The sequence below is a fragment of the Thermobia domestica genome, chromosome 15 (genome assembly GCF_964235325.1).
Source record: "Thermobia domestica chromosome 15, izTheDome1.hap1.1, whole genome shotgun sequence".
NCBI classification, from domain to species: Eukaryota; Metazoa; Arthropoda; class Insecta; order Zygentoma; family Lepismatidae; genus Thermobia; species Thermobia domestica.
In genome coordinates this window covers 6,639,781-6,666,338 of record NC_137468.1, presented here as the reverse complement: position 1 = coordinate 6,666,338, position 26,558 = coordinate 6,639,781, and the positions used below count along the sequence as shown (strand labels likewise).

Below are 26,558 nucleotides of genomic sequence, written 5' to 3'. Positions count from 1 at the left end.
CGGAAGATAAGAATAAATGATAATAGCTCGCTGAGTAACACTACTATTTGCAAGCCAACACATACAAAACTTCATGGAAAATTTTCTTAGCTTCTACAGGTGTGCTCGGCACGGCGTACTAGAACACCCTTCAATAATTTATGCAGAGCTCTTACAGGGTGTCTACTAAAATTCCAAAATGAAATTTCGTGACTTTTTCGTGACCTTTTCTTTACCAAATCTCAAAATTTCCTAACATTTTCAAGAGCGAATTTGGGTCCGAATTAGGCCGAATTTTCATCCATGCGATAGAAATGTACTTTGCTTGCGATTTGGCAGCGTCTAAAGCCGACCACAGACATTTTTGGTGATGAAGTTTGACGTTTTATAGAACAAAATTTTTCAATCTGTACTTACATTTGTATTTAAAAAGCAATCGTGACCCAAAAGCTAAATTTCGTGACTTTCATGACCGTTTTCTGATTTCGTGACTTTTTCGTGACATTCATGACCGATAGACACCCTGTCTTAGAAATTCAACGACTATCCAGTTCGTTGCCTTAAATGCTCCATGCAAAGCAATTAACTCACAGCGTCCTATATCAAGTATCACAGGGTCATTTGGCGGAGTCTTCATACTTGACTTAAAGGTACGCAGAAATATAAGTTTACATTGGAGCCATCCATTGAAATTTGAATAATCTTTTTTGAGTTTAACGCTGAATGCGTCTCTCTGAAAACGATTAAAGGATCAGAAACTGTAGAATTCCGAAAAACTCCGATGTCAAATAAGGCGTGCACACTTATCTTTCACAGGAACTCATTCGTGGCTAAGCGGTTAGCGTACGCGCCTTTGGCGTGGGAGACCCGGGTTCGATTCCCGGTGGGAGCTTATGTGGTTCGGATTCCACGTTAATCAGTGGGTCCACGTCTCATATAGCCTCGCTGCTGAAAAAGACGTTAAACTCAATCAACCCAACCCAACTTGTCTTTCACAGTACTCCAAAATCACACATTTGTCTTCTTTAACAAATGAATTAATTCATTTCTGAAGTTTGGTGATAACAACCCATAAACGAAAGTGTATGATACTTTATCACGATGGAGCTGCGATTCGCTGTCAATCTCACTGTCTGGTAATATAATTTCGGAAACTATACCATAGTAATTCTGTAATACTATTTTTTTCTATTAAAGATCCTTGTAAACTATTTTGTTTCGTCTCCGAACTCGTACCTACTTGTATTGCAAAATCCATATTTGAGCACGCAACATCACCAGAAGCCCGTAAGTTCTGTAAGATGAGATACAAACAGAGATGATATTCCAAGTCAGTAAGTAAGTAACTGTTTCTAATATTAAGATGGACCGGCCGTCTGCATATACTTTTTTTGTCTTTTCTGTGACTTGTTACCGCTTCCCGTCTGATGTTACTCAGCGCAAAGACACTCCAGAAAATTTGTCAACCAGTATTCCCCGAATCTATAATAAAAGATAGTCTAACAACCAGGAAGAACCGAACGTGGTCTTGGAACACTTGGAAACTGACCTGCTTGTTATCAGAACAGGAACACTACATACTACAAACACCAAACACCACAATTACATCTCTTCACTTTCCATCCCGCCTCTGCAACTTGAACAACAAGCAGAAAAACTGTTACTATGTCTTCCCCCTTCCTCCCTCGCTTCTCGATCGCCTATCTATACAGCAATATCCTGTCGTAAATAAAAGCTAATTGTTGACAAAGGTATAAAATATTTTTATCATCATGTACGCTGCCTCAATTCACTGTATTAAAATGCTTTTGCTTTTCCTTTTTTGAGACAGTTTTTGTGTGTGGTCTAGGTCTAGGAATTTAAGCATTGTTAATTTTCTAAGATAAGAAATGAAAACGATAAACTGACTGATAAAGTAAACAACGAAACACGATTGTAATACACAATACTAAAGCGTATATACGAACCGATTCTTAGATTATTATTTATTCATTTGAAATTTCTTGTAATAATGTTTTTATTAGTTTGTATTAATTATTAGTTTTGCACATTTGGCTATTAATAAAATTCTATTTTCCAGCAGCGAAACGTAAACTAAATTCTCATGCCAAAAAGCGAGTAAAGAACAGCTTGTTTCTGAGAACACAATCTTGTCTCGGAAAATTATTTCCACAGGTGAAAGAAGTTAATTATTGCAAATTCGTGCTTTTCACAATTCCCGAAGGTGTCTTACGGTTATTAATAGACGGAGCTCGTTACTTAACATTTAATCATTACTTCTTTATATTAAATCATTAGCTTAACGACCCACAAACGAGATAGTAATTATCGAATCAATGATGTAAGAACAAAAGGAATGGAAATAGGGGAGGAGACGGCTGATAACCCCACTCGGTGTTTATTTATCTCAAAACCCATATCGTGCACCTCATGGTAGGAACCCAGGAACTTTGACGCTACAAGCGAACGCTCTACCGAATTTGTGTTTTAGTATCAACATACGAACTATCTCGAACCTGCGTAATATCTGAAACATGCTCGATCCCTTAGATCAGTTTCCTTCATTCAGTGTAATACGTGATAGGAACCTGTTTGCTTCCTTAGTTCCAAAACTCAATTATTTTGACGGAAAACAAGATACAGGACAGCAAAATACGAATATAATAGGAGACCCATTTGCGATTTCTTTTCCTACAGTAAAAGTGTGAAGATGTCAACATTAAAACAGGAATTGCACACTTCGTTGTTACTTCCATTGTGTACTAGAAACAAATGATTATTATTTTATGATAACTTGAATCGCAAAATTTTAATCGTTCCCTTTTCTTTCATTGCGGACTGCTACATAAGGGAATTCAGTCTTTGTTACGTATTTTTAAAGAGGGGTATCCAAATGGCATATACTCCAACTCTCAGAACAGTTTTTGTGCCCCCTCTGAAAGGCTGCGCTACAAAATATTTTCACATGTCTTGTCGGAAAGAATCTTGTTTGATAATACTTTGAACACTTCATATTGGAATTGAAAAAGCATATAAAAAATTGACTCAAAGAATGGTTCAACAAATAGACAATAACATTTTATTTGAACTCAGTGCCATAAACCTTGTTCGCAAATAGCTGCATCGTTTAAATATCAGAATAATTTTAAAACGCGAATAAGTAATATTTTTTGAAAATTTGAAAAGAAATAGCTTATATATATATATAAGAAAACAGTTGATTGAAGTGTGTGATACATACATTTTCTTCTAAATCGGTAATTTTATATTGCATTTCACATCAGGAATTTCTGTTTAATTTTGAATTAGCTCAAACATATGGCGATAGCGATATGAGACGCACTATCATTAATATATCATTACAAATGTATAACTATTATGGAAAATTATTAAATATGTAGCTATAATTGTACAACAATTAATAAATATTGCATTGTAAGTACAAAATAGAAAGTACACTTTTAATATCTATAGACGTATCCGGTATTTAAAGATCAAAGAGTCCGATGAAATTACTTCGGTTATCCACAGAGTATTAGCTCAATGCATATGCCAATGTGCAACTTTATCAGCAATTTTCATAAATTCATTATCACTTCCGAAATACACCTCTTGCAAGTTAAAATACATTACAGTGAAAACACAGCAACTAAAATATGAGTATCCGCATTCTAAATCCTTTCATTTGCGTGATTACCTATCTTCACTTAATGCAGGATGGGCAACTCCGTTAAAATCGAAACTAATGGGAACGAAAATGAAAAAGGTTGAAATTATGCGTGCATCGAAAGTGAATTTATCACTGGATCGTTGCTCCAACTTCATTTTGTGGATCATTCACCAATATGATTTCATTAGTATATATGAAATTGCAGCCTTCAAAAGGTGTTCTCAATATATAGATAGTGGATTGTCCAAGCACCCAATTAGACTGTGGTTTGAATGGAGAGCACCGACCTCTGGAGTGCGAGACTGTGTGGCTGTTCTGGGTGGTTAACGCATCGGCACAGTATGTCGGATGTCCTGAGTTTGAGTTCCGGTCTAGTCATTTACTCTTTGTGTAGAGCTGAACTATAGTTTATTCGACAGCATACATTTTCAGTCATCTGTCGTGCATGCTCGCAGTACCATTTGCATCGTGGTAAAGCGTCCCCGTGCAATCCGATCCTGTTAAGTCCATGTCATGCAATTCGCGGTAGACTGACTGTTGACATGGGCTGTAGTGGGTACTACTTGAGTTCCACTGTCACTTGCAAAGTCGCACGAGGTATTTTAATGACAATCTGCTTTATTGTTCGGCGAGACCTGTCTCTGAGGATTTTCTTTCAACTACTATTCCTCTTTGCCTTGAGTTTTGTAGGCCGTCATGAGTTTTGAAACACCTCACACACTTACCATTTTAGTCACGCTCGCATATAACCGTCCGCCAACAATTTGGCCTCTTTGGAAATCAGAGAGGTCACCTCCACAGTTTTACACAATCACCGTCTGCTCAGTTTGTAATGGACCTGTTTGATCCATTACAGCATTTCATATGATTTTGTCTGTGAGTGCTCTTATTCTTGATATTAACCAATTTTAGATGTTATAAATTATTGTTAATGTTGAGTTGGAGCAATCAATTATACCAATCTAAACTTCACAGAAAAAGAGGACGTAATATTTATCTACACCATTGAAATGCTGGCGAAATTGACAGTGAAATTACTGCATTTTTATTCTTCTTTCCATGACAGTTGATCTTTTAATGTTAGAAAAGAAATAGCTTATATATATATATAAGAAAACAGTTGATTGAAGTGTGTGATACATACATTTTCTTCTAAATCGGTAATTTTATATTGCATATCACATCAGGAAATTCTGTTTAATTTTGAATTAGCTCAAACATATGGCGATAGCAGATAAAGTTTTAATGTTCATACTCAGGCGCTGATTTTACTGTATAGTGCGTTGACTTTAAATTGATGTTATTTAATGTCTAATAGTTTGATGGGCTTCATGCTCCTAACGGAGATCATCTGTAAGAGATTCTGCGACGAAGATTATTAGTTATAATTGATATATGAAGTGAATTAATGAGTAAATATATGTAATAATATAGCTACGATGTGTTGAGTAACATGATGATTCTCCTTAGGCACTTGGTAGCCAATGACAATTGTAAACATGAGTTGTACATCACGCATTCTTTAAGTGTATCTTTACCGCCTAACATACTATTTAATAGTAGGCCGCATCAGAAACTACGCCATTAACCTAATTGGGCTAAATAAAGAGTAATCCGTTTGTATGGTAGGCTAAATTCGTTTAACTATTTTATTTCCATCTTTAATATAACTACAACAATAGTATTCCTGATGTGTTACAGTACTTTGTTTTCTTCTCCTGGTGTGGCTTTCCTGCGTAGTGCAACATATCTGCAGTCTACAGTTCGATGCTTGCTGCTGATGAAGCCAATCACTTTGTAATCTAACATATTATCAACCAATAAATATAAGCACTTTAAAGGAGAGGACAAGTTCACTGCACACTGCCGTTCCGCTACTCCTCACGTAGTACTGAGTTTGCCTTAATCCACCACCATCAACAGTTTGGCCATTGCCAACTCAGACATCTGAATGTTCCCAATTTCACGTGTTTTCATTAAATTATAAAGATCTGTACGTACATCTTGCTACTAACGCTAGCTTAAATTGTAACACTTCAATTCTTTTCTCATAATTGAGCCTTACCATTAATATACAGTAACCTAACTCACAGTTCCCCTCTAGCTCTTCCCGTGTAATCTTTATGACTAGCGTTATAAAGAATTGAATCCATAAACCAACATTTCGATTTTTTGGCGCAGTCCAATGGTTTGCTCGGAGGGAGGTGCACAGGAAACTGTTTCAATCACAACGTACAAAAAAAAAAAAAAAATCTAGTGTTAACTTGCTCTAACTATCCCTGTTACATATACGAGGCCTGTCTAAAAAGTATCCGACCTTAATTTTTTCCACGCAAAGTAGTGATTCTCAGGCGGTGCCACCGTGCACGGTGGAAGGAGGAACCTTAATGCGCATGCTTGAATTTTTTCACCGCGTTCGCGTGTGCCAGTCGTGAGCTGGTGGTCGCGAAGTGAGGTGTTGTTGGTAGTGTTCGTCGGATTTAGTGTTTCTCGCAAGATGACTGAACGAATTGAGCAAAGATACTGCATCAAATTCTGTCAAAGGCTGGGTGATTCTCAAAGCCAAACAATTCGTAAGATTCAGCAGGTGTTTGGAGAAGATGCGATGGGTGTAACACAAATTAAACAATGGTTCAACCGATTCAAAGATGGCCGCACATCAGTCGAGAGTGAGCAGCGTAGCGGCAGGCCCCAAACTGCTCGGAATGCAGCTGTTGTTGAGCGGGTGCGAAATTTGGTGATGGCAGATCGCCGTTTGACAGTGCGGGAGTTTGCAGAAGATGTTGGAGTGAGTAAAGATTCTGCACATGCAATTTTGCGTGACGATTTGAACATGAAACGAGTGGCTGCTAAATTTGTACCCAAGTTGTTGTCTCAGGAACAAAAAGACACCCGTTTTGACGTTGCACAGGACCTTCTGGACACCACCAACACTGATCCTGGGTATCTGAATTCCGTGATAACTGGAGATGAGTCATGGGTGTACGAGTACGACCCAGAAACAAAACAACAATCGTCTCAATGGAAGCATCCCGATTCTCCAAGGCCGAAGAAAGCGCGGTAGGTGCGAAGCAAAATCAAGGTGTTGCTGACTGTTTTCTTCGATGCCCGTGGAATTGTGCATCACGAGTACGCACCGGAAGGACAAACAGTGACAAAGGAGTACTATCAAGATGTTCTCAGGCGACTCCGTGACGCAGTCCGCGCAAAAGACCAGACATGTGGACAGCGAAGAACTGGCACGTCCATCATGACAACGCCCCAGCACATTCATCCCAATTGATCCACACGTTCTTAGCCAAACATGGAATTACAACCGTTCGCCAACCTCCCTACTCTCCAGACCTGGCTCCTTGTGACCTGGTTATTTCCAAAATTGAAGACGCCTCTGAAGGGATCCCGTTTTGAGAGTAGAGAAGACATAATGCGGAACACGACGACGGAGCTGAACAACATTCCAAAAGAAGACTTCCAGCGGTGTTTCCAGCAGTGGAAGGATCGGTGGGCTAAGTGTGTGGAAGCACAAGGGGCCTACTTTGAAGGGGATTAGGGTCCCAAATCTGTCAGGTATTCGCAACTATTTTTCTGGCCAAAGGTCGGATACTTTCTAGACAGCCCTCGTATGCTCTTCTCAATATGTGGCAAAAGATCATAGTTTAATGGCTGTACTATGACTTGATTGTGCTGCACACAGCTGGCTTTAAGTAGATTTTGCTTTACGAAGATTTGTGAATAAAAGCAGACATCTCTAGTTTGAATAAGTATGGCAAAAAGATGGGCTTTTGACTCCATATTTTAAACATCTTTTAAAACTCACGTTTTTGTGAGGTTAATGTAACTTTACAGTTGTGTGCTGGATACAGTGAGAGACTGCAAGACACAATGAAAACATTAAACACAGAAGAGATATGGAAAATAGTTTAATTATGTAAAGGTATTTCTTTGTTATGTCCTTGAACTAGCTTTAAAACGACATACCCACGCCCTGTCTTTAACGGTGGAACGGCAAGAGAAAAACTCTGCGTTCAAACGAATAAAAATTAAGTTTTTCACCAGCAGTTAAATTCAATAAATGCCAAGAATAAATAGTAAATCCTATAGTTTTTTCTGCAATGAAAAAAATCAATAATAAAAATGAAAAAACTTACACTTATTTTCGAAGTAAATTTTTTATTTCTAAAAAAAAATTATAGAGACTGGTCAAATAAATATATTATACACAACATTCCATACATTTGCTTCGTAACTGTACTCGACCCACAGGGTAAAACAAAAAAGTGTCATTCTATACATCACCTGATTATCACGTGTGCAATTTACAAATTCTTTCGATCGTGACATCAAAACTCAACAATAAATTTTTAAAAAATCAAGTTCCATTTTTAATGACACGAAAATAGATATATATATATATTTAAAAAAAAAAAAACAGTCGCTGTTTACTTGGCCTTATTTTGAAATTTTAGTACTTCCTATAAGTTCTGTTTAGATGTATTTTAGAGGAGAAACTATCTTTATAAAGATCAGCAATACAGTATGGTATGCTGTTTCGTACTTGCCTCAAAAACTGACATTAACACTTATGACATTCTATATTTAACGCAATTAATAAATATTGATTTTGCTACTGTACAGAGTATATTACAATTCATTCGACAGAATATTTATCAAGTTTAAAAAATATCTATAATTTTAATGTGGTTCCAAATTAAAACGTTTTATACATTTAACTTACAAAAATAAAATTGTTTATACAGAAATAATATTGTAAACTAAACACAGCCAATAATAATAATTTTTAAAAAATATTTAAAATAGTTGCTTGGTTCCTATTGGTTAAGTAGTAAACACAACCAACATAGTTTTAAAACTGCCATTCATAATATCTATACATATATAATGCTGCAAATTCTTTATAGTCTATTTACATACATTACATACTAAGCAATTCTTCCAACGCAATAACTATATATATATCAGGGAAAAAAAAATTAAATATAGCTGTCACTGTGCATGTTCAAAGCATTTTTTAACCAAAGATAATGAATGAATTAGGCAATAGATAAGATATAACTTCTTCAGATTACTTAATACACAAAATTATAAAAACTCGTTACTAATTCAGTTATTAGACCTAGTAATAACTGGAACTAGGTTGTCAAAAAATTCCAAAACACTACTTTTTTGTATTTTTTTTTTAGTTCTTGATATGCTTATAGCAAAACACTTTGTCCTTCTTCGTGTTAATTAAGGTTATACGTATAGAGTTTTATAATAACACATCTTTTTCCCTTTTAATCTGCTTACTGTTAACAAAACACACTTATAGGAACATCTTGGACCTAGAATAAGGCCATGGCTTTTTTTTTTTTTGTTGGACAGTTTTTACTACTTCGATGTAGTTCTGCCTTCGTTTGTTAACTCTTTAAGCAGTGAACTCTACAACTGTACATTTTGACACAATTTACAGTTAGTTAATATATAAATATTACGCGTTTGAAACAAGAGACCTCTTATACAGACGAATTAGAAAGAGATAAGTAAAAAGTTAGAAGAATTTGAGTAGACAGTAAATATTTACATACAGAGAAAGAGAGAGAGAGAAGAGATAAAGTGCACAGGGCGAAGAAAGATAGAGAGAAACAGTACAGTGAAATTTGTTTACGCCGGAACGTTACGACAATATTTCCTTAATGGAAAAAAGTCTGCTTTATACTGATTGCTTTAAAACTGGCGCCCACGAACCGCAGAAAACTATTTTACAGGTCAAAATAAAAACGAAAATGCTACATATATGACTATACCCTCTGGGGTCTCCTCTACGCGCTGGGACCAACCAAAGATTTCACAATATGACAACGTCGTAAATAAACTTTGAACCATTACCAGTATTGGTTTACGAATGCATCAAGCAGTTACATCGATTCTTACCAGATGGCAGTTAAAGCTAGTAGGCGTTGATACTAATCTCATCTATTTACATCGATACAATTAATATCATGTTCCAAGAAAAGTCTTTTTTTTTTTTTTAAGCAATTTGTGCATATATAATCTTTTACTTCTTTGTTACAAGTTACTGTATTTTTTTTTACCTATCCAGATACATAACTTTTATCGATACTAACAGATAGGGTTAGTATCAACTCTAACGGCTTTACATAACATCTGGAAACAATCGATGTTACTATTTGATGGATTTGTAGAGCAACGATATTGTTCAACATTCGTCTATGACATTGTCATATCGTCACTTTTCGTTGGTCGTAGTATCTGATGAAGGCCTTGAATGGCATAGCATTTTTTATTTATTTTGACCTGTAGAATAAATTTCTGTGGTCCATGAGTATAATTTTTAAGAACACCTTAAAAACAATTGTAGTTTTCAGTTTCTTATCAGTCTTATTTATGTTATGTTTTAAATAATAATAATAATAATAATAATAATAATAATAACTTACACGTTACAGCAGTTTCATGTAAAGTTTCGCTATTATGCAAGTTCCGTTCCGCTTTAAACAAGTTCCATTGTAGCTGTCATTATCATCATGCGGAGAGTCACAGGCTCCATACAATTTTCTCTTGAAACTTCTTGACTAGAAATCAGCTGCTCAATAAACTAATATACATAACTACTCGTTAAACTAGTTCTTCATTATTATTTTTTTTTCTGTAAATCTTCCGTAGAACACTCACCTAACATACAAGATATGCACAACAGTTGTAAAAGACGTAAGTTACAACTACAATATAGATATTTATATATATATATTTCCTTTTTTTGTGTGTGTGCAGATTATGGACATTATCTGTTCCGTTTCTCTTAACATATACATACATATTTTGATAGAAAAAAGTATATTTTGTATCAATTGTAAGAGTGAATTAGTAGACTATGAAACTACATAAAAATCTTCCTTCCAAATGCTAACACTTCCACATCATGTAAAATCACTTTACTTTTTCGACAAACAACAAAAACACTAAAGCTACCTACTTGTCCTTTTTTTTGTGCTCCAACTATTTTTTTTTACTCGTATTAATTCGTTTATAACAAAAAAACTTGTCTATTCATTTAATTAATTCACAGGAGATATGGTAACGTTCAAACATTGGACCAACGTATTTGCAAAATACACACAAAAGTGTTAACTATTTTATTATTATTTTTATATACTTATTTGTTTATATATGAATAATAATTTAAAAAAAAGGATATTAAAGATACTAGGTACTGAGTTTAGAAAAGACACTATCTGAACTTTATGATGGCGGGAAGGCATTTGCACTCGGCTCTTGCTAATTAACAAATCTCCTTCCTCAATTTAACTAATGTTCAGTTAAATGCCCTTCATTTTTATTATTTTATTATTATAATTATTATAATTATTAACATGGCAACTGGATCAACAGACAAAAAGGGTGACTTCATTGGGTATCTAGGAAGCTACTGAATATTTTAAATCATAAAAATTCGTATGAACACTATATATATATACGAGTTCTTTGTTTTGAAAGCTCACTTTCAATTTTTTTTTCCTCAGGGATTCGAATCTCTGATTTCACTTTTCATCATCGGATATCACCACCATTTTATTTATTTTAATTCTACGTTGCTACAAGAAGCTACTTGACAGACATTTTCGTCTCTTCTCGAATTGACTCCTTTCGCAAATTACTTAATTTTTTTTAAATGTGTCGTTACAATTAGATGTAGACATACTAGCACAGAGGAATCGATGATACAGAAGCAAGGATATCGTCACTTCCCAAATGTTTCCATAAACGCAACCACGGATACTGATACAGTACTGCCATCTGTTGTTGCATTCGATGAACTTATTTGGAGCCTCTGGTCCCGAAGCCTTCCATTAAATGTCAAAATCAAGTGCTAGTGAATAAAGACAAAAAATGTTTCGCTCTTAATCATAAAATAAAATCAGAATTACCTAAAACATTTTCAGGTACGTTTCATGGAAGCACTTTCACAAACTTCTTTATTTCCAGAAAAGTTTACTCTCGATAAGAAATGATTCTTAGTATTTATTATTCTCAAAAAACATCTGCATTCACACCTGAAATGACATGTTGAAATTATCGCGAAGTATTAACTAAACTTTGAAAATCCTATCCAAGTAGCTTCACTAGCAACTCTAGTCAAGAATGGACTGATATTCATGTACAAAGTCCGTTACGAACAACGCTTGGAGATGAAACCACTGCAGGACTGCAGTAATCAAATAACAATTAATTAGTTCATAAAAGGTTAATGCGTTTCAAATGCTACGCAATGGGCTTAGCGGATATTCATATATTCTTAGTTAAAAATTCAACTTTGTCGTATAATAAAAACTTTCTCCTCCCTGCAGTAGCATCACCTATGACAACAGATTTATTATAATTATTACTTTTTCTTGTATAAAACAGGGCGAATAATTCTCAACATATGGCAAAACCATGAAGCCAGTCTTGCAGAAAATTGCATCTTGAGTCTTTCAACGTGGAGAAAGGTTTGAAAAATACCGTGGCAAGGGGACAAACTCTGCACCACCCGCAACGCAAGTTAGGCCACAACACCAACGTTACATGTATTTCACTTGGGGTCTCGTGGTCACAAGTGTCACGTCAGGAGGTGGCCCCTGGCTATTCGGTGGCGGCGGCAGGGATGTCACCATGCCATGCCTGACCCACTAGGCTCGAGAGTCCGAGTCATGAACGATCTTCCTCTCCTTGTAGTAGATCTCCTCTGATTCCTTGTCACACAACAGAAGAATCACTCCACCGAACAAGAAGATCGCTGCTCCCCAGCCCACGCCGTAAGCCCAGCCGAATTCCCATGCTGGACGGTTTGCTGAAAATAAAAATCACATTTATTACAATACAAATCACTTAATAATTTATCAACAGAAATTCTGGCTCTAAAGTCTCAATGACAATTACTTTCTGCTTATCTATCATGTGTAGCTATTTATTTAACAGTTTCACTTGTATTATCTCCATGGAACATTCTATATGTTACAAACTACAACACAATGCTTAATTCAATATAGACATTAAGAACGTCGTCTTCTTCTTCTTCTACTACTACTACTACTACTACTACTACTACTACTACTACTACTACTACTACTACTACTACTACTACTACTACTACTACTACTACTACTACTACTACTACTACTACTACTACTACTACTACTACTACTACTACTACTACTACTACTACTACTACTACTACTACTACTACTACTACTACTACTACTACTACTACTACTACTACTACTACTACTACTACTACTACTACTACTACTACTACTACTACTACTACTACTACTACTACTACTACTACTACTACTACTACTACTAATAATAATAATAATAATAATAATAATAATAATAATAAACTGCTAATTTACATATGCAATCATTGTAATACACGTGTTTTGAAAGACGTTTTGAGAAGAAGTACCGTTATTACATAATGCGGGGCAGATAATACCAGACACAGACTAGTTAAGTAGTAGTATAAGGTGCAAAATACGTAATTGCACATTTAGATGAAGTTTATGGTCTTCCAACTCCGTAAATGAAATATTTTAAAGCACATTATTAATATTTTAAAACATCTAGCTAACTCCAAATCACACTGCATTACATTTATCTCAGACAAGTGATTTCATTGGCGAGTCATAGAACATAAAATATTCTCTCCTTTCCTGATAACGAAAGCTTCGGCTAGCATCCAGTCTTGATAACAACTACACCATAATGATGAAAAGAATTCTGCTGTTAAGATTTACCATGAGCAACAGCAAAATTTCTGAATGTAAAATATGTAAAATACTTTTCATGACAAAAATAAATTTATTTCATGGCAACAGGACTATCTACGAACGTGTGTATGAAATATGTTTTCAAATATGGAAATTATTTTTACATGTAACTGTATGAAAGTAATACATAAGAAAAAAAAATAGCTTAATATAATAATATTATATGGTGCCCCAAACGACCTGTTTTGAATGCATTCACAGTATACAACCTGAAGCAAAGGTAACTGTTAGAACAGGGTGTCTACTAAAATCCCAAAGTGATATTTCGTGACTTTTCGTGACCTTTTCTTTACCAAATCATAAAATTTCCTAAAATTTTCAAGAGCGAATTTGGGTGCGAATTAGGCCGAATTTTCATCCATGCGATAGAAACGTACTTTGCTTGCGATTTGGTAGCGTCTAAAGTCGACCATAGACATTTTTGGTGTTGAACTTTGACGTTTTATGGAACAAAATTTTCCAATCTGTACTTACATTTGAACAGTTAAAAAAAATCGTGACCCACAAGCTAAATTTCGTGACTTTTTCGTGACATTCGTGACCGATAGACACCCAGTAGAAAGTGTTAGAGACAGTAACACCATATCTTGCCTATAGGTGATGGAGGAAGAACTCCATCTACTCCTGTATAAATACCATCATGACTGCCATCTTGGATTTATTAACAAGAAGAGGGTCACGTACATATCATTTTGGGGTAGCTTGTAACCCAAAACTCAAATATGACGTTATTTCCAACTTATCTCTCTAATCATTTAATAGTTATTACGTTTATAATATCTGTTTATTAATTTACAATTGTCTTCCAAACTCACAACGTACCTTGGCCTTATATTATATACTGGAAATGCATATGGGCATTACGCAAAAGCAGGGGTGGATCCAGGACCGACTTCTGGGGGGGGGGGGGAGTTGTCATGCTGCTACTTTTAAGGGCTCCAAACTTTGGGATGGGTTTTATTTATATATATATAAAATAAGAAAGTTTCCTCCTCTGGGGGGAACGATCGCCCCGATCGCCCCCCTGGATCCGCCCCTGCGCAAAAGTGATTAAAAACGACTAGAAGCTTTCGAAATGTGAGTGTCGAGAAGAAAATGAAACGAAATCTTTTAAGTTTTACGTTCCACGGTTATGCCGGTTAGGCTAAAGGAGACAATGATGATGAGAGATGAGTGAAATGGTGGAATGAAGAAAGGAGGAGGAAACGGGAGAACCCCGAGAAAACCCACGAGCATGGTGTTTGTGGTTGTCGAGAAGAATGGAATTACGTAGTTGGGTCAAGTGGAAAATGAATGAGGGAGAGAAAGGAACAGTTTTGGACATTATTAAGAAGAGGAAGGAAAATAGGTTGGGACACTAAGAAGGAACTACATCATGAGGGGCGTACTAGAGGGTGTGGTGGCAGGAAAGAGAGGGAGGAGGCGAAGAAGGCTACAATTGATGGATGATATCAAAACAGAAAAACTCTATGTGAAAACGAACAGCTTAGCGTTAGAAGCTTACTTTTATTTTGCGTTAGCTGGAGCTTAGAAGCTTACTTTTATTTTGCGTTACTCTGGCCTGCTATCGAACCATTTTAGGGAGGCAAGACAAAAAAGAACCACCCTAATATACACATATATATGAACACCAAATTGTCACAAGCTACAGTTCAATGATAAAATAGTCACTAATATCCTACACGTGACAGTGGAATGACTCAAAAATAAATAACTACCGAAAAGGATTTTAAAAAAAATCTTACCGTTAAGTTCAGCAGCAAAGCACACTGGGTACACCACCAAGGCAATAAGAATTGATATTACTGAAAAATAGAATTTGTATAAAAAATATTAGAGTTATTAACATTTCCAACAAGTACACTTTATATTTTCACATTTGACTTCAACGAATAAAATTAAACATGCCTTTCGGTATTTAAAAAAATGCACGATCACAAGATTGATCTTTTTTACCAACTATCATTACACTTAAAATTAGTGATGTCAACCGGCTCGACTCGGTTCAACTGAGCGAACAGCTCGAGCTGGCTCGATCGGAATGAGCTACTGGTTCGGTACGGCTCGGTTCGGCCCAACTGAGCCAAAGGCTCGAGCCGGCTTGGTTGGGTGACTTGTTGGCTCGGTGGTGACTGGGCCGTTGTCCGAGTCGTTTGAGCCTTTGGCAACACTACTTAGCACATCATTTATGTTATTTCACTTTTCGTTACTAAAAGTGACCGATTCATCAACAGGCTTCCTTTTAGAGATGTAAAAAAAGGACAATTTTTTGAAATGAAGTTTTTCCATAAAACTACTTTAAAAAAAAAAGAAAATTCTCGCTTTTTTTAAATATATACTTTAAGGTTTTCTAATTCAAGTATTACCTTTGTCAGAAGGACAGTATAGACCAGCAGGAAGGATTTTCTAAATAGAAATTAACGAAATTTGGTGAAACTTTAACGTGACACACACACGTGATTTTTTTCCCCTTAAAAAGTAGAAATCTCAGTTCTAATGGCTTAGAACTAGAGAAACAATGGTTTGCTTAGGAAAATATTTTACATATGATTTACATACTACTAAGCAAGTCAAGGTCATCTGCACGCCAAGTTTCGTCAACGTCTGATATCTTCTATACAATGGAAACGATATCTACTCTTTTATGATTTTTTAAAATGAAATGAAGATCGAAATGCTATACTCATAATATATAGGATGTTTTGGAATTTCTATGATAACACTTAGAAAGTAGCCCTAATTGATAATGTTAAGCCAACACGTCAATATGAACTGACGTTGAAATCGGCTTACACCTATTTTCCTCTAATAATGTTCTATGTATTATAATCTCGAAAGCGTATTTTGTCACTTATTGTGTTGATTCTAACTTTTCTTTACAAAGGACTATTTTTTTAGCTTCTTTAGGACGTATGTTCTACTATAAAATTCGAAATATTATGTGACCCATATGTCAGTTGGTACTAGCAGTTATTCGACACTGATTTGAGTAGCATAGTAGCTAACTTGACTACAGCAGTAGTTCCCACAATTCAATTAACAGTAAGGAGTGCGATTTAAGTTAAGGTAATTGGCAAAAAGCACGCATAAAACGAAAGTCACTCGTTCGATCTCAATGAAAGTTTCACCCTTTGCTTGTCATAGTATCTCACGAGTGTATGCTAAGTGTGAGCGCGTAAACATAAACGGAAAGCGAATGACAACCGAACAGGGCAAGGCTGTCTGCGAGCGGTTTATCCAATTCTACGAGAATCAGTGCACATGTGACTTTACGGCTGCTTTAAACCATTTTAAGTGTGAATATCCTTATAGTACAGTGCATAGAATGTTGAAAAATTATGTGGAGACTTGTGAAGCATCACGAAAGAAGAAATCTGGTTGCTCAATTTCAAACTGTAGACAAAAAGTGAGAAGTTCGATTAGACGAGAACTCTTGAATAACCCTAACTTGTCAAATCGTTTTTTAGGACGAAAATATCAAATTTCTGAATTCAGTGTAAGGAAGATCAAGAAAGAATAGAGATTCAAGGATGAAACATGTAAAAGTGCACCACTTTATACAGACGAAGAGAAGAAACGCGCTAAGATCAACTGCCGCAATGTCTCCGACAAGAAGTATATTGTGATCATGGATGATGAAACTTACTGTTACCAAAACTTAGCGTTCACACCTGTTTCCAAGTATGTATAGTACATTGGTAAACGTCAAGTTAATCCTAGCAAGTTAGTGAAACCCAAAGACAGGTAGGCCTATACGAAAAAGTTTTTGAGCCTATAAGCAACCGCGGCAAACGATAAAATTTCGTCTGCTCTTGTTCGAAGTGGGACAATCGACGGGAACCAGTATTTAGAGTACATTGAAAAGGTTTTGTTTCTATGGATACAAAAAGAGTTCACCGGACATGACATTGTGGTTTAGCTCGATATGGCATCCTCGCATTATGTAAAAAACTGCGAGACGTGCTTACTGATGCTGGTATTGGGTTTGTCGGTAAAAACGAGAACTAGCCAGAACTTCCTCAGGCTAGAAACATTGAGCATTTTTGGGCTCTAGTTAAACACAAAATGGCTAAAAAGCTTACTTTCATCAAGGATGTGAAAGATATGCAAAACAAAGTGGTTGGAAGTATGAAAAGAAGTGGCAAAAAGTAGTGGACAAGCGCTTTTCCTGAAGTTCCGGTTCTAGCTTCGAGAAATCGGCCGCAAGGGTGTCTACAGCATCAAATAGTAAACTACTTCTATTTTCAGTTACCATTTGTTTATTATATTAAAATGTGTTGTGATTTCTGAAAAAATAAAAAAGTTATTACAAAAATTCAAAGTTCCCTTAACTTAAATCGCACTCCTTATCATTGATGATACTCTCATGTGAGGCAGAGTTATTGTTTATGCGACCCCTGCTGTTCTTAATGTTAGTTAAGAAGTTATGTATCAGGCCTGTTGCTAGGGGCTGAGCACCCTGCGACAACCTCCATTCTCTAAATTTTCCACTTGTTCGTTGGTATGAACGTAACCTGAGCTCAAGTTACCTTACAACCCCCCCCCCCCAAAAAAAAAATTAAGATCTCGGCCCCTCCTTTCGTAGTGTTCCGGCTACGGATCTGAACAGAATAGAAAACTATACACAAACCAGCGTCTTTTTGTACTCTAAATGCGGTGAAAAAAAATTACTATAGTTATAATATTGTTAAATGGCCTCCCTGTTCCCCAAATCTTATCCTGATGAACTTCTGTGTTTGGGTATGTTCAGAAATAGTGTTTCCTTTGTGAAGAGTTGTGATGTGGGATATTTGAAGGAACGAATTCAATTTGCGTTTGAAAACCCATATTTTGAAAATTTCTGACAAAACTTCTGCTTCGGAGTTGCGAAGATTTGAACTTGGCATCAAACAGAATGAAAGCCATTTTAAACATATTTTCTAGGCATCCTTGTCTACTTGAGCACTATGTCTATTGTTATCTTGGACTTAAAAAACATGTTATCTGTATCACTTTCGATTTGTATTTCACTTCTATATTAAAAATTTAATTTTGCTGACTGACTTATGGGCCATTCTACATTCAGTATATTTTTCTCCTTGCTATGTACAATCTTGAAAGAAATTCCTCGCCACAAATAGGATTTCATTATTTACGCCAACCACTGCAGTACCCTCACTGGATCATTTTATTTTCATCACATGGGACATATTGCGTTGGCGGTTGACAGCTTGTGCAACGGACACTTAACAAAAAAAGGGAGGGGAAAATACCGCACTTGTCCATCAACTGTGCTCACATTACTATGTACAAAACATATCACATGCTCACTAGGAACTGGAATAACTATACATGTGAAATCCAAACAGTTGTTCTCCAAACGTTTGCATGCTCATAACCCAAGTTGGTGTGCTATTGAATTTATCATATTATATTATCTGATCTTTAAATGTTAAAACTTATTTACAGGAAACCATTAGGATAATAGACAACAGAAAAATTTCCTCTTCATTTTCAACCCTTTCTCGGGTTTTATGTTATTATTAGGAGGCAGCCATGTTAACTAAGTCCTCTATTGCACATTTTTGCTATAGAATAATATTGTTATAAAATAATTCATATGATGTTACATTAAATGATTTTGTAGTTCCTTGTGCCCCAAAAAATCCTTGAAACAGGTTCGATTTATCGGCTCTTTTATTTCGACATCTTTGAGTTGTATCTGTAATTATTATGTTTATAATTTCATTTGTTTAGTTTTCATGTATGGATTTTTGGACATGTTTGAAGGTATTTACCCGATTTTAAAACGTTCTGTATATGTAGTAAATTCAATTCTAACTGTATTCATGTGTACTTTCGCTAGATATATCATCTAATTTTTTAAAGCACTGTAAAACTATCAATCTCGCCATACTGTTGATTTTTAGGTACTATACACAACCATTATCATCAGGGCTCGGATATCTCATCTAACAACTTTGACCTAACTTGATGCATGAATTTATGCCCTAGAAGACTGCAAAACATGAAGTAAAGATATTTGTTTTACGTCCCATGAATATGCCGTGTGGCTAAAGGAGACGGTGAAGAGAAAAATGAATGAAATAGTGGAATGAAGAAAATGGGAGAAAACGGGAGAACTCAGAGGAAACTCACGCACACGGTGTTTGTCCACCACAAAATTCACTTGGCGCGAGCTGAAATCGAACCAGGGACCCCATGCACCAGAGGTGAACGCTCTACCACTGCGTCATCGCGACCCTTCATATGAAGTAAAATATAACTTTAGAAACAAAGGAGTTTTTGAGGTTGCAAGAGTGGGGCAAATGCCTTTCCCCTAGTTTTATGAGTTTCTATACAGATTTTTATCAATTATAACAATGTATTAATGGAAAACGGAAAGTACTTACATCGGAGAACTGAAATGAAGCTACTGCTAAAAGTCACAGAACTTCACACTACCAGAGTACTTAACTTTTGACATCTTGAAACTATACTTAGCGATGCCAAGTTCTATGACAAAAATCTCGCCAAGAAATGTTGGTGTTTCCACCAATCATAGGTGCGGTGGAACAAGAAGTCCGAAGGTGTCAACTTTGACGGCGAGGAAGTGAATATGTACCTATATTGTGGTAATAAAGAGCTATAACAAAATTCCAGGAACATTTTGACTGCGCCTCGTATGAATTTATATGACCAATAAATATTGTATTTTCGTGTTCATAATACTCTGAAATGTGTATATTTAATTGAACATGTAGAAACATGCCAGAATAAAAGTATGACGTCACATAAATCATATCATCATCATCAATGAGTCTCTCTCAACTCGTCTCAACAATAATTTATTTGTGTAATCTTTTCTAAATCACTCCACGGTGTATCTTAATTTCATCACGCCACAAGTACGATTCCTACGTTACTCTGCTTTTAAATACCCCTCTCTCGTTTCCAAATCTTAGGATTTATTTTTTCAGGTCTTTCGGCATCTACGGCCATGTTAGCTCTCACGTATGAGGTATGACGTCTTTCGGCAATCACACTATCCAGGAAAAGGGAAGAGAGGAAGCGGCATGGGATCTATGTTAAGTACCACCCCGGCATTTGCCTAGTGTGAATGGGGAAAACCTCATTCAATATGGCTGGCCTGAAAAAGCTTTTCACACTGTTTCGACTGAGTGTACCCACCGGGAATCGAACCCGCGACCGCTCGCACCGAAGGCGAGAGCGTTAGCGACTACACTACGCGCGGTCACTCCCTTTCCAATTCTTGATGGACACTACCAGTCGTCTCATATCTATCCACTATCTCATATCTTATTCAGTGGCGTATTTAGGGGGTGGCTTCCAGGCTTAAGCCCTCCCCGAAATCTTACTTAGTATAGTAAAGTAAATGAAATATCTTGCAGAATTTTCACATTTCCAGGCAAAGCCCCTCCCGAAACAAAATCGTAAATACGCCACTGATATTATTCGCATTTTCTGTTGGCTATAATAATTTAAAGGATTTTTTTTTCGAACTCCGAATATTTTTACTGTTACTAATGAAAGAAATATTATTCAAGGTTTGAAAAAAAAACTGAATATAATGCCATTTTTGAAGAAGTGCAATGTCTCTGATTAGCTTTTCTTTTTGAAATGTATAATTCTTTGTCAAGGGCAGAGTTTGTTTGGAAAACCATACGAGTGATAAATGTCATTTAGCTTATTATATCCAGTAGTATTCCACACTTCACTGCCTATAAAACAATGAGACACGATTGGTAGCTTAATCAACAATAAGAGTGTGTAAAACAAAACAATTTTTTCTTTGAATTTAATTACCTTCATATTTAACACACACACAATCATCAAATGTTTAAATGGAAACATACCAAACAATATTCTACAATCAAATGTGATTTTTCTATCCTATTCTTAAGTGGAAAACAAAACGATTTAGCATGCCTATTCTTTCTAGTGACGTAGCTATGTTAGAGCACATTTACTCCTACACTTAAACGATCAGGAGGAAGGACATGTAATTTTTTTTTCAGCAAAATTTACATCACAGTTTTGTAAACACAAGGGACTTAGCTGCCACAATAATAACAATGATCAACAAAATTAAAGTTTTTTTTTTTCATCAAACTAGGTGATCCTTTTAGTTTTTGAGCTCCTGAGATCTGAACTTAAATTTTGTTCTGCTCCCTCCAATTAAAAATAATGCCAGTAATCTTAAGATTAATGATTAGAATATCAACTTGATAATGATTCATGCTTTCGAATTATATTCTGTCAACTTTCATTGGTGTTAAGACTGGATTTTTTAAAAATATATTGCAACATTACCACAGGTTCATGGTTTGTAGGCCATTGTCTTTAGAATAATGTGGGCTCCGAATGATACATCATGCATTTCGATCCGTACATTCGGAGGAGGAGCAGGCCCGTAGCCAGCCCAAATGTAGGGGAGGCTCAAGTTAGGGGGGGCGATCCAACCATATTATAGTTCATTTGCAAGCCTACCGTGAAAATTTTAGGAGTTACCAAAAATTTAGGGGGTGGCCCCCTAGACCCCCTGCATGCAAGCCTGAGGAGGGGGAGGAGGGCAATTTTAATTTAGACACCCTTATTGGGACCCCAGTATCAGGTACATAAACGAGAAGTACTCTGAAAATTCCTACATCTTCCTTGCCCCCCCCCCTCTCAAAAGTCACATTTAATGCTAAAAGAAATGACTGGTCTTGTTTTGAAAACTAACTACATCTTAATAACTACTACTCGTCTTTCAATGCAAGTTAGTAAATGTACAGCCTAGGATAGCTAGGATTTTTTCGGAACACCTTTCTTGCATGTAGTTATTTGTAAATGTACAACCTAGGATAACCAGGATTATTCGGAGTACCTCCTGTGCATGTAGTTACTTGACACCGGCCTCGATAGCGGTGCCTAAATTAAAATATACCTTCTTAAAAACAAATTTCGGCTAACAAACTAATTTTCTTGAATTTATGGATATCTTTCGAAAGCCTTCGAAAAGCCCAATCTGCACAACCAGGGGCGGTGATTAGGGGGCAAGAGGGGCAGTTGCCCCCCATTTTTTTGAAGTGACCCCTTAAAGTATATAGTTTTATTTGGAAATGTAAAGTTTTTGTATGTATTACTGGTTCATAGAAAAAAAAATGTGCCATATAATATTTGCCGTTGTTGGTTATTGATTATGGTTATTTGTAAGGAACTCAGTCTTAATTGGAATTCAAAACTATTAATACTGCAATTGCGTATTTCTTCAAATGTCGTAGCATATGCTTTAATATTTACTGTCTCATTTTCTAAAAATAACAACATACATTTAATAGCATGAGTGGAATTAAAAATATAAGTCGTTCATTAATTCCCAGTTTTAATATAACTTCTATAAAACAAGCCTCATTATTAAGTACTATGATTAATATAAATAATCTGATCTCACAAATTTCCAGACAGAATTTTAAGATGTTCGTGAGCAAGGAATCAAATCTCTTCTTACACTTTCGTTGTTTAAGAGTACAAAGGGGGCTAGTACCTACGTGCGTTGCTCTTGTCAATTTACTTAATAAAATATGAAATACGATATACGGTATTTTAACTGAAAAAGATAGTATCATATTAGTTATACAACCTTTCGTCAAACAAAGTGTTAGAAACAACCAGGAAAACTAGCATTGATATACAAATATTCAGATCATGTCTTGCCTCCCCCCCCTTTTTAACGTCCAACCGCCGCCACTGTCCACAACAATCAACTGTATGTCAATGAAACTTGTCAGAAATATAGTCCGAAATATAAAATAAATTGTTTGGATACATTTGGTGAAGGCGTCTCAAACTGGGACCCTGCAAGGGGCACTCAGATTGTTTATTAAAAAAAAAAAAAAAAAGCTTTTTTAGATTTTCCTAAACTTATGGATCGTGAGGTATCATTCGAAAGCACGAATCATTACAAAGATAATGACGTATTAGCCATGACTCTAAGTTAATTAGGGTAAAACTTTAAAATTTATGTATTAGGGTAAAACTTTAAAATTTATGTATTTTTTTTAAATTTTTTTCCAAAGTCTTAACACTATTACTGGTATTAATTTTAAATTGTAGGGTGTAAACTAAGTTTAGATTAGTTTTTTGGAGCTTGAAAGCTATTAAGAACACCTAGTTTCAAGAAAAAAAATCCACTGTCAACCAATGTAAGTAATAATAATAAATTATAAATCTATTATATACTCTTACAGTAAAAACACCAGAAGATGTGATACGTACATGAAAGGACCATAATATAGACAGCCACCCTATAGTAGGTATACTTCGTCCTGTGGTCTTTGCTTCTCAACCCCAAGCCCGTGAGCAAAGTGGCAAACACATCTGTAAGGAGGGTGATCACACACAAGGCTGCAGCTGCCTGAATGTGCGCTGAAAAACAAAGCAATCGTTTTAGCATAAAATTGTACATTAAACATCTCCAAAATAATTTTATTTTAGTCGCATTCTGCTCTTGTTACATTAACTTAAGTATTTATTGAAAATAAACCCTTCTCAAGTAGTCAGACTATGGCCGGACAAATGGCTTTTAATTACGTACATACGGTCAGCATATGGGCGTAGTTGTTATTGGCCTCTTTTGAATTTAAGTATCTCCCCAACTGCCTCACAATACTAGGCCAACATAGAGAATTTTATGATTCCATCGAAAAACGAACTCGGGGTACTAACCATTGGCCTATAGGTGAGCATTAATGCATTTATAGTACAAATTAAAATAGCGGTGTGCAGTACGTAACATTTTTCTCTATGATATGAAACGATGCTGCTGAACCAAATTACATTTTTGTTCCTCCTCCCAACAATCATTTTGAAACACATTTGAACACAGTTTTCTTAATTTATGTGATTTTTTAAATCAATAGTTCATCGTTCATTACGAAGTTATTGACAAAATGTGTTGTATACTCAATTGTAAAGGGTATTTACACTCGGCTGCATAAAGTTATGTAAGAATAACATTATACAACAGCTAAATTCTTTCGAACATTTAACACACTGCTTGTCACTGTACTATAGACGATCGTTGTGCAATATTCATGATACCCCGGTACATTAACTAATTTTATTTATTGATTTTAGAAAGGCTTACGATTCGGTTAGGAGAGAAACATTGTACAACATTCTTACAGAATTTGGAATACCGAAAAAACTAATTAGATTAAATTAAGATATGTTTAAATGAATCCCAAAGTAAAGTCCGGGTAGGAATATTTTTGTCCACAAGCTGTAACGTCGAGAATGGCCTGAAACAAGATGCATTATCGCCATTATTATTCAACTTTGTCCTGCAATATGCTGTAAGGAAAATCAAAGATAGCAATCAGGGCCTAGAGTTGAATGAGGTTTACCAGTTTATGCTGATGATGTAAATTTAATAGGGGATAATAGGAGAACAATAGAAAGAAATGCAGGGATCTTATTAAACGCTTGCGGGGATATGGGTTTAAAAGTAAATGCAAATAAAACTAAGTACATGGAAGTTTGACCGGATCGTAATACGGTATATTATGAATGCGTTAAAATATCGAAATACTTTTTGATAAAGTGGATACTTTCAAATATCTAGGATCAATATTAATAGACGAAAACCCTATTTACGAAAAAAATCAATGTCGACTAAAAACAGGGAATTCGTGTTATTATTCAGTTCAAAAGCTCTTGTTGTCGCGAATTCTGTCGAGAAATTTGAAACTTAAAATTTATAAAACGATAATCATGCCTGTTGTTCTGCATGGTTGCGAAACATGGTCGCTTACTCTGAAAGAAGAACATACATTGAAAGTATTTGAGAACAAGAACATGAGACGAATATTCGGACCCAAGAGGAACGGGAATGGGGAATGGCGGAAACTTCATAACAAGGAACTACATAATTTATATGGTTTATCAAACATTGTTAGGTTTACCAAGTCTAGTGGTTTAGGTGAGCAGCTCAAGCAGCCAGGATGGAAGAAAGTAGGAACGCTTTCAGTCTCAACTGGAAGACCAATCGGAAAACGACCATTAGGAAGACCTAGGCGCAGATAAGAGAACAACATTAAGATGGATCTCGCAGAAATAGGAATACAAAGTAGAAACTGGATCCAGTTGGCTAAGGATAGAAGTCAATGGAGAGCTTTGGTGAACGCGGCATTGAACCTCTGGGTACCATAGGCCATAGAGTGAGTGAGTTAGTTGGGCAATATTTATTTATGACTTCTTTTACGTGGCGAAGCTAAGGCTCTGCAGCCTTCTCCGAACACTTAACCACGTGCATACATTGTTTTTCTTTTCTTTTTCAAAACACCAGAATATACACAATTACAAAAAAGTACTTCAACTACATAAAAAAAGAGTATGCTATTTAAGTAAAAGAGAAAAACTAGTTAAATACGGTACTTCAAACCAAGAAATGAAAACAATATACAGTACAAGAGAGGAAAAAAAAAAAGACGTCTATGCAGGAATACAATCTGAAATATATATATAAGCTGTACAAATTAACACAGGTTACAAACTGGGTGTGTGTTCATACATGGGTAATTAATAATCTGATAAGACGAAGATGCCTCACGTGCTATTCGTATCCTTATCTTTGCTTACGAGAAGGGAATTTACAGATTGTTTAAATTTTGCAACTGTTGAAACATTGTATATTACCTTAGGTAAACTTTTCCAGAGAAGTGTGTGAAGGATTACTCTGAAGGAGTACTTACTGTGAAGGATTTGGAATATGAATACGAATTGTGACTGGGTACGGAGAGCAAGAAATTACCTTGTGATCTTTTGCTTCTATTATGGAAGTCCGATAAATATAAAAATCTACGTGCTAGGTACGATGGTTCTCAAGTAGTAAGTTTTTTGTGTAATAGGGTAAGATTATGTCCTTTCATCTTTAAATTAATAATTATTATTTGAGCCGGTCTCAGCGGTGTGGTCCGTAATTCAGTTCTCTTTGAGGCGTGTGTGATTAGGAATGCTTACACGGCGAAAGTTAGACATTCCAATATGACCTGTGCGCCAACTTTGTCGTATTGAAGTCACAGTCCTGGTTCAGT

At 35.8% G+C, this 26,558-nt stretch overlaps 1 protein-coding gene across 1 annotated transcript in view; it reads right to left on the bottom strand.

Annotated features, from left to right (window-relative positions):
- Window positions 1-11,022: 11,022 nt before the first annotated feature.
- LOC145672055 (transmembrane protein 47) overlaps window positions 11,023-26,558 on the bottom strand; it is a 267,446-nt gene continuing 251,910 nt past the window's right edge. Inside the window, exons 4-6 of the mRNA XM_081741271.1 lie at window positions 23,740-23,889; window positions 15,225-15,284; window positions 11,023-12,497 (exon numbers count right to left, since the gene is read on the bottom strand). Coding sequence (XP_081597397.1) covers window positions 12,337-12,497; window positions 15,225-15,284; window positions 23,740-23,889 — 371 coding nt within the window. The 3' untranslated portion in view covers window positions 11,023-12,336. The remainder of the gene's footprint in view (window positions 12,498-15,224; window positions 15,285-23,739; window positions 23,890-26,558) is intronic.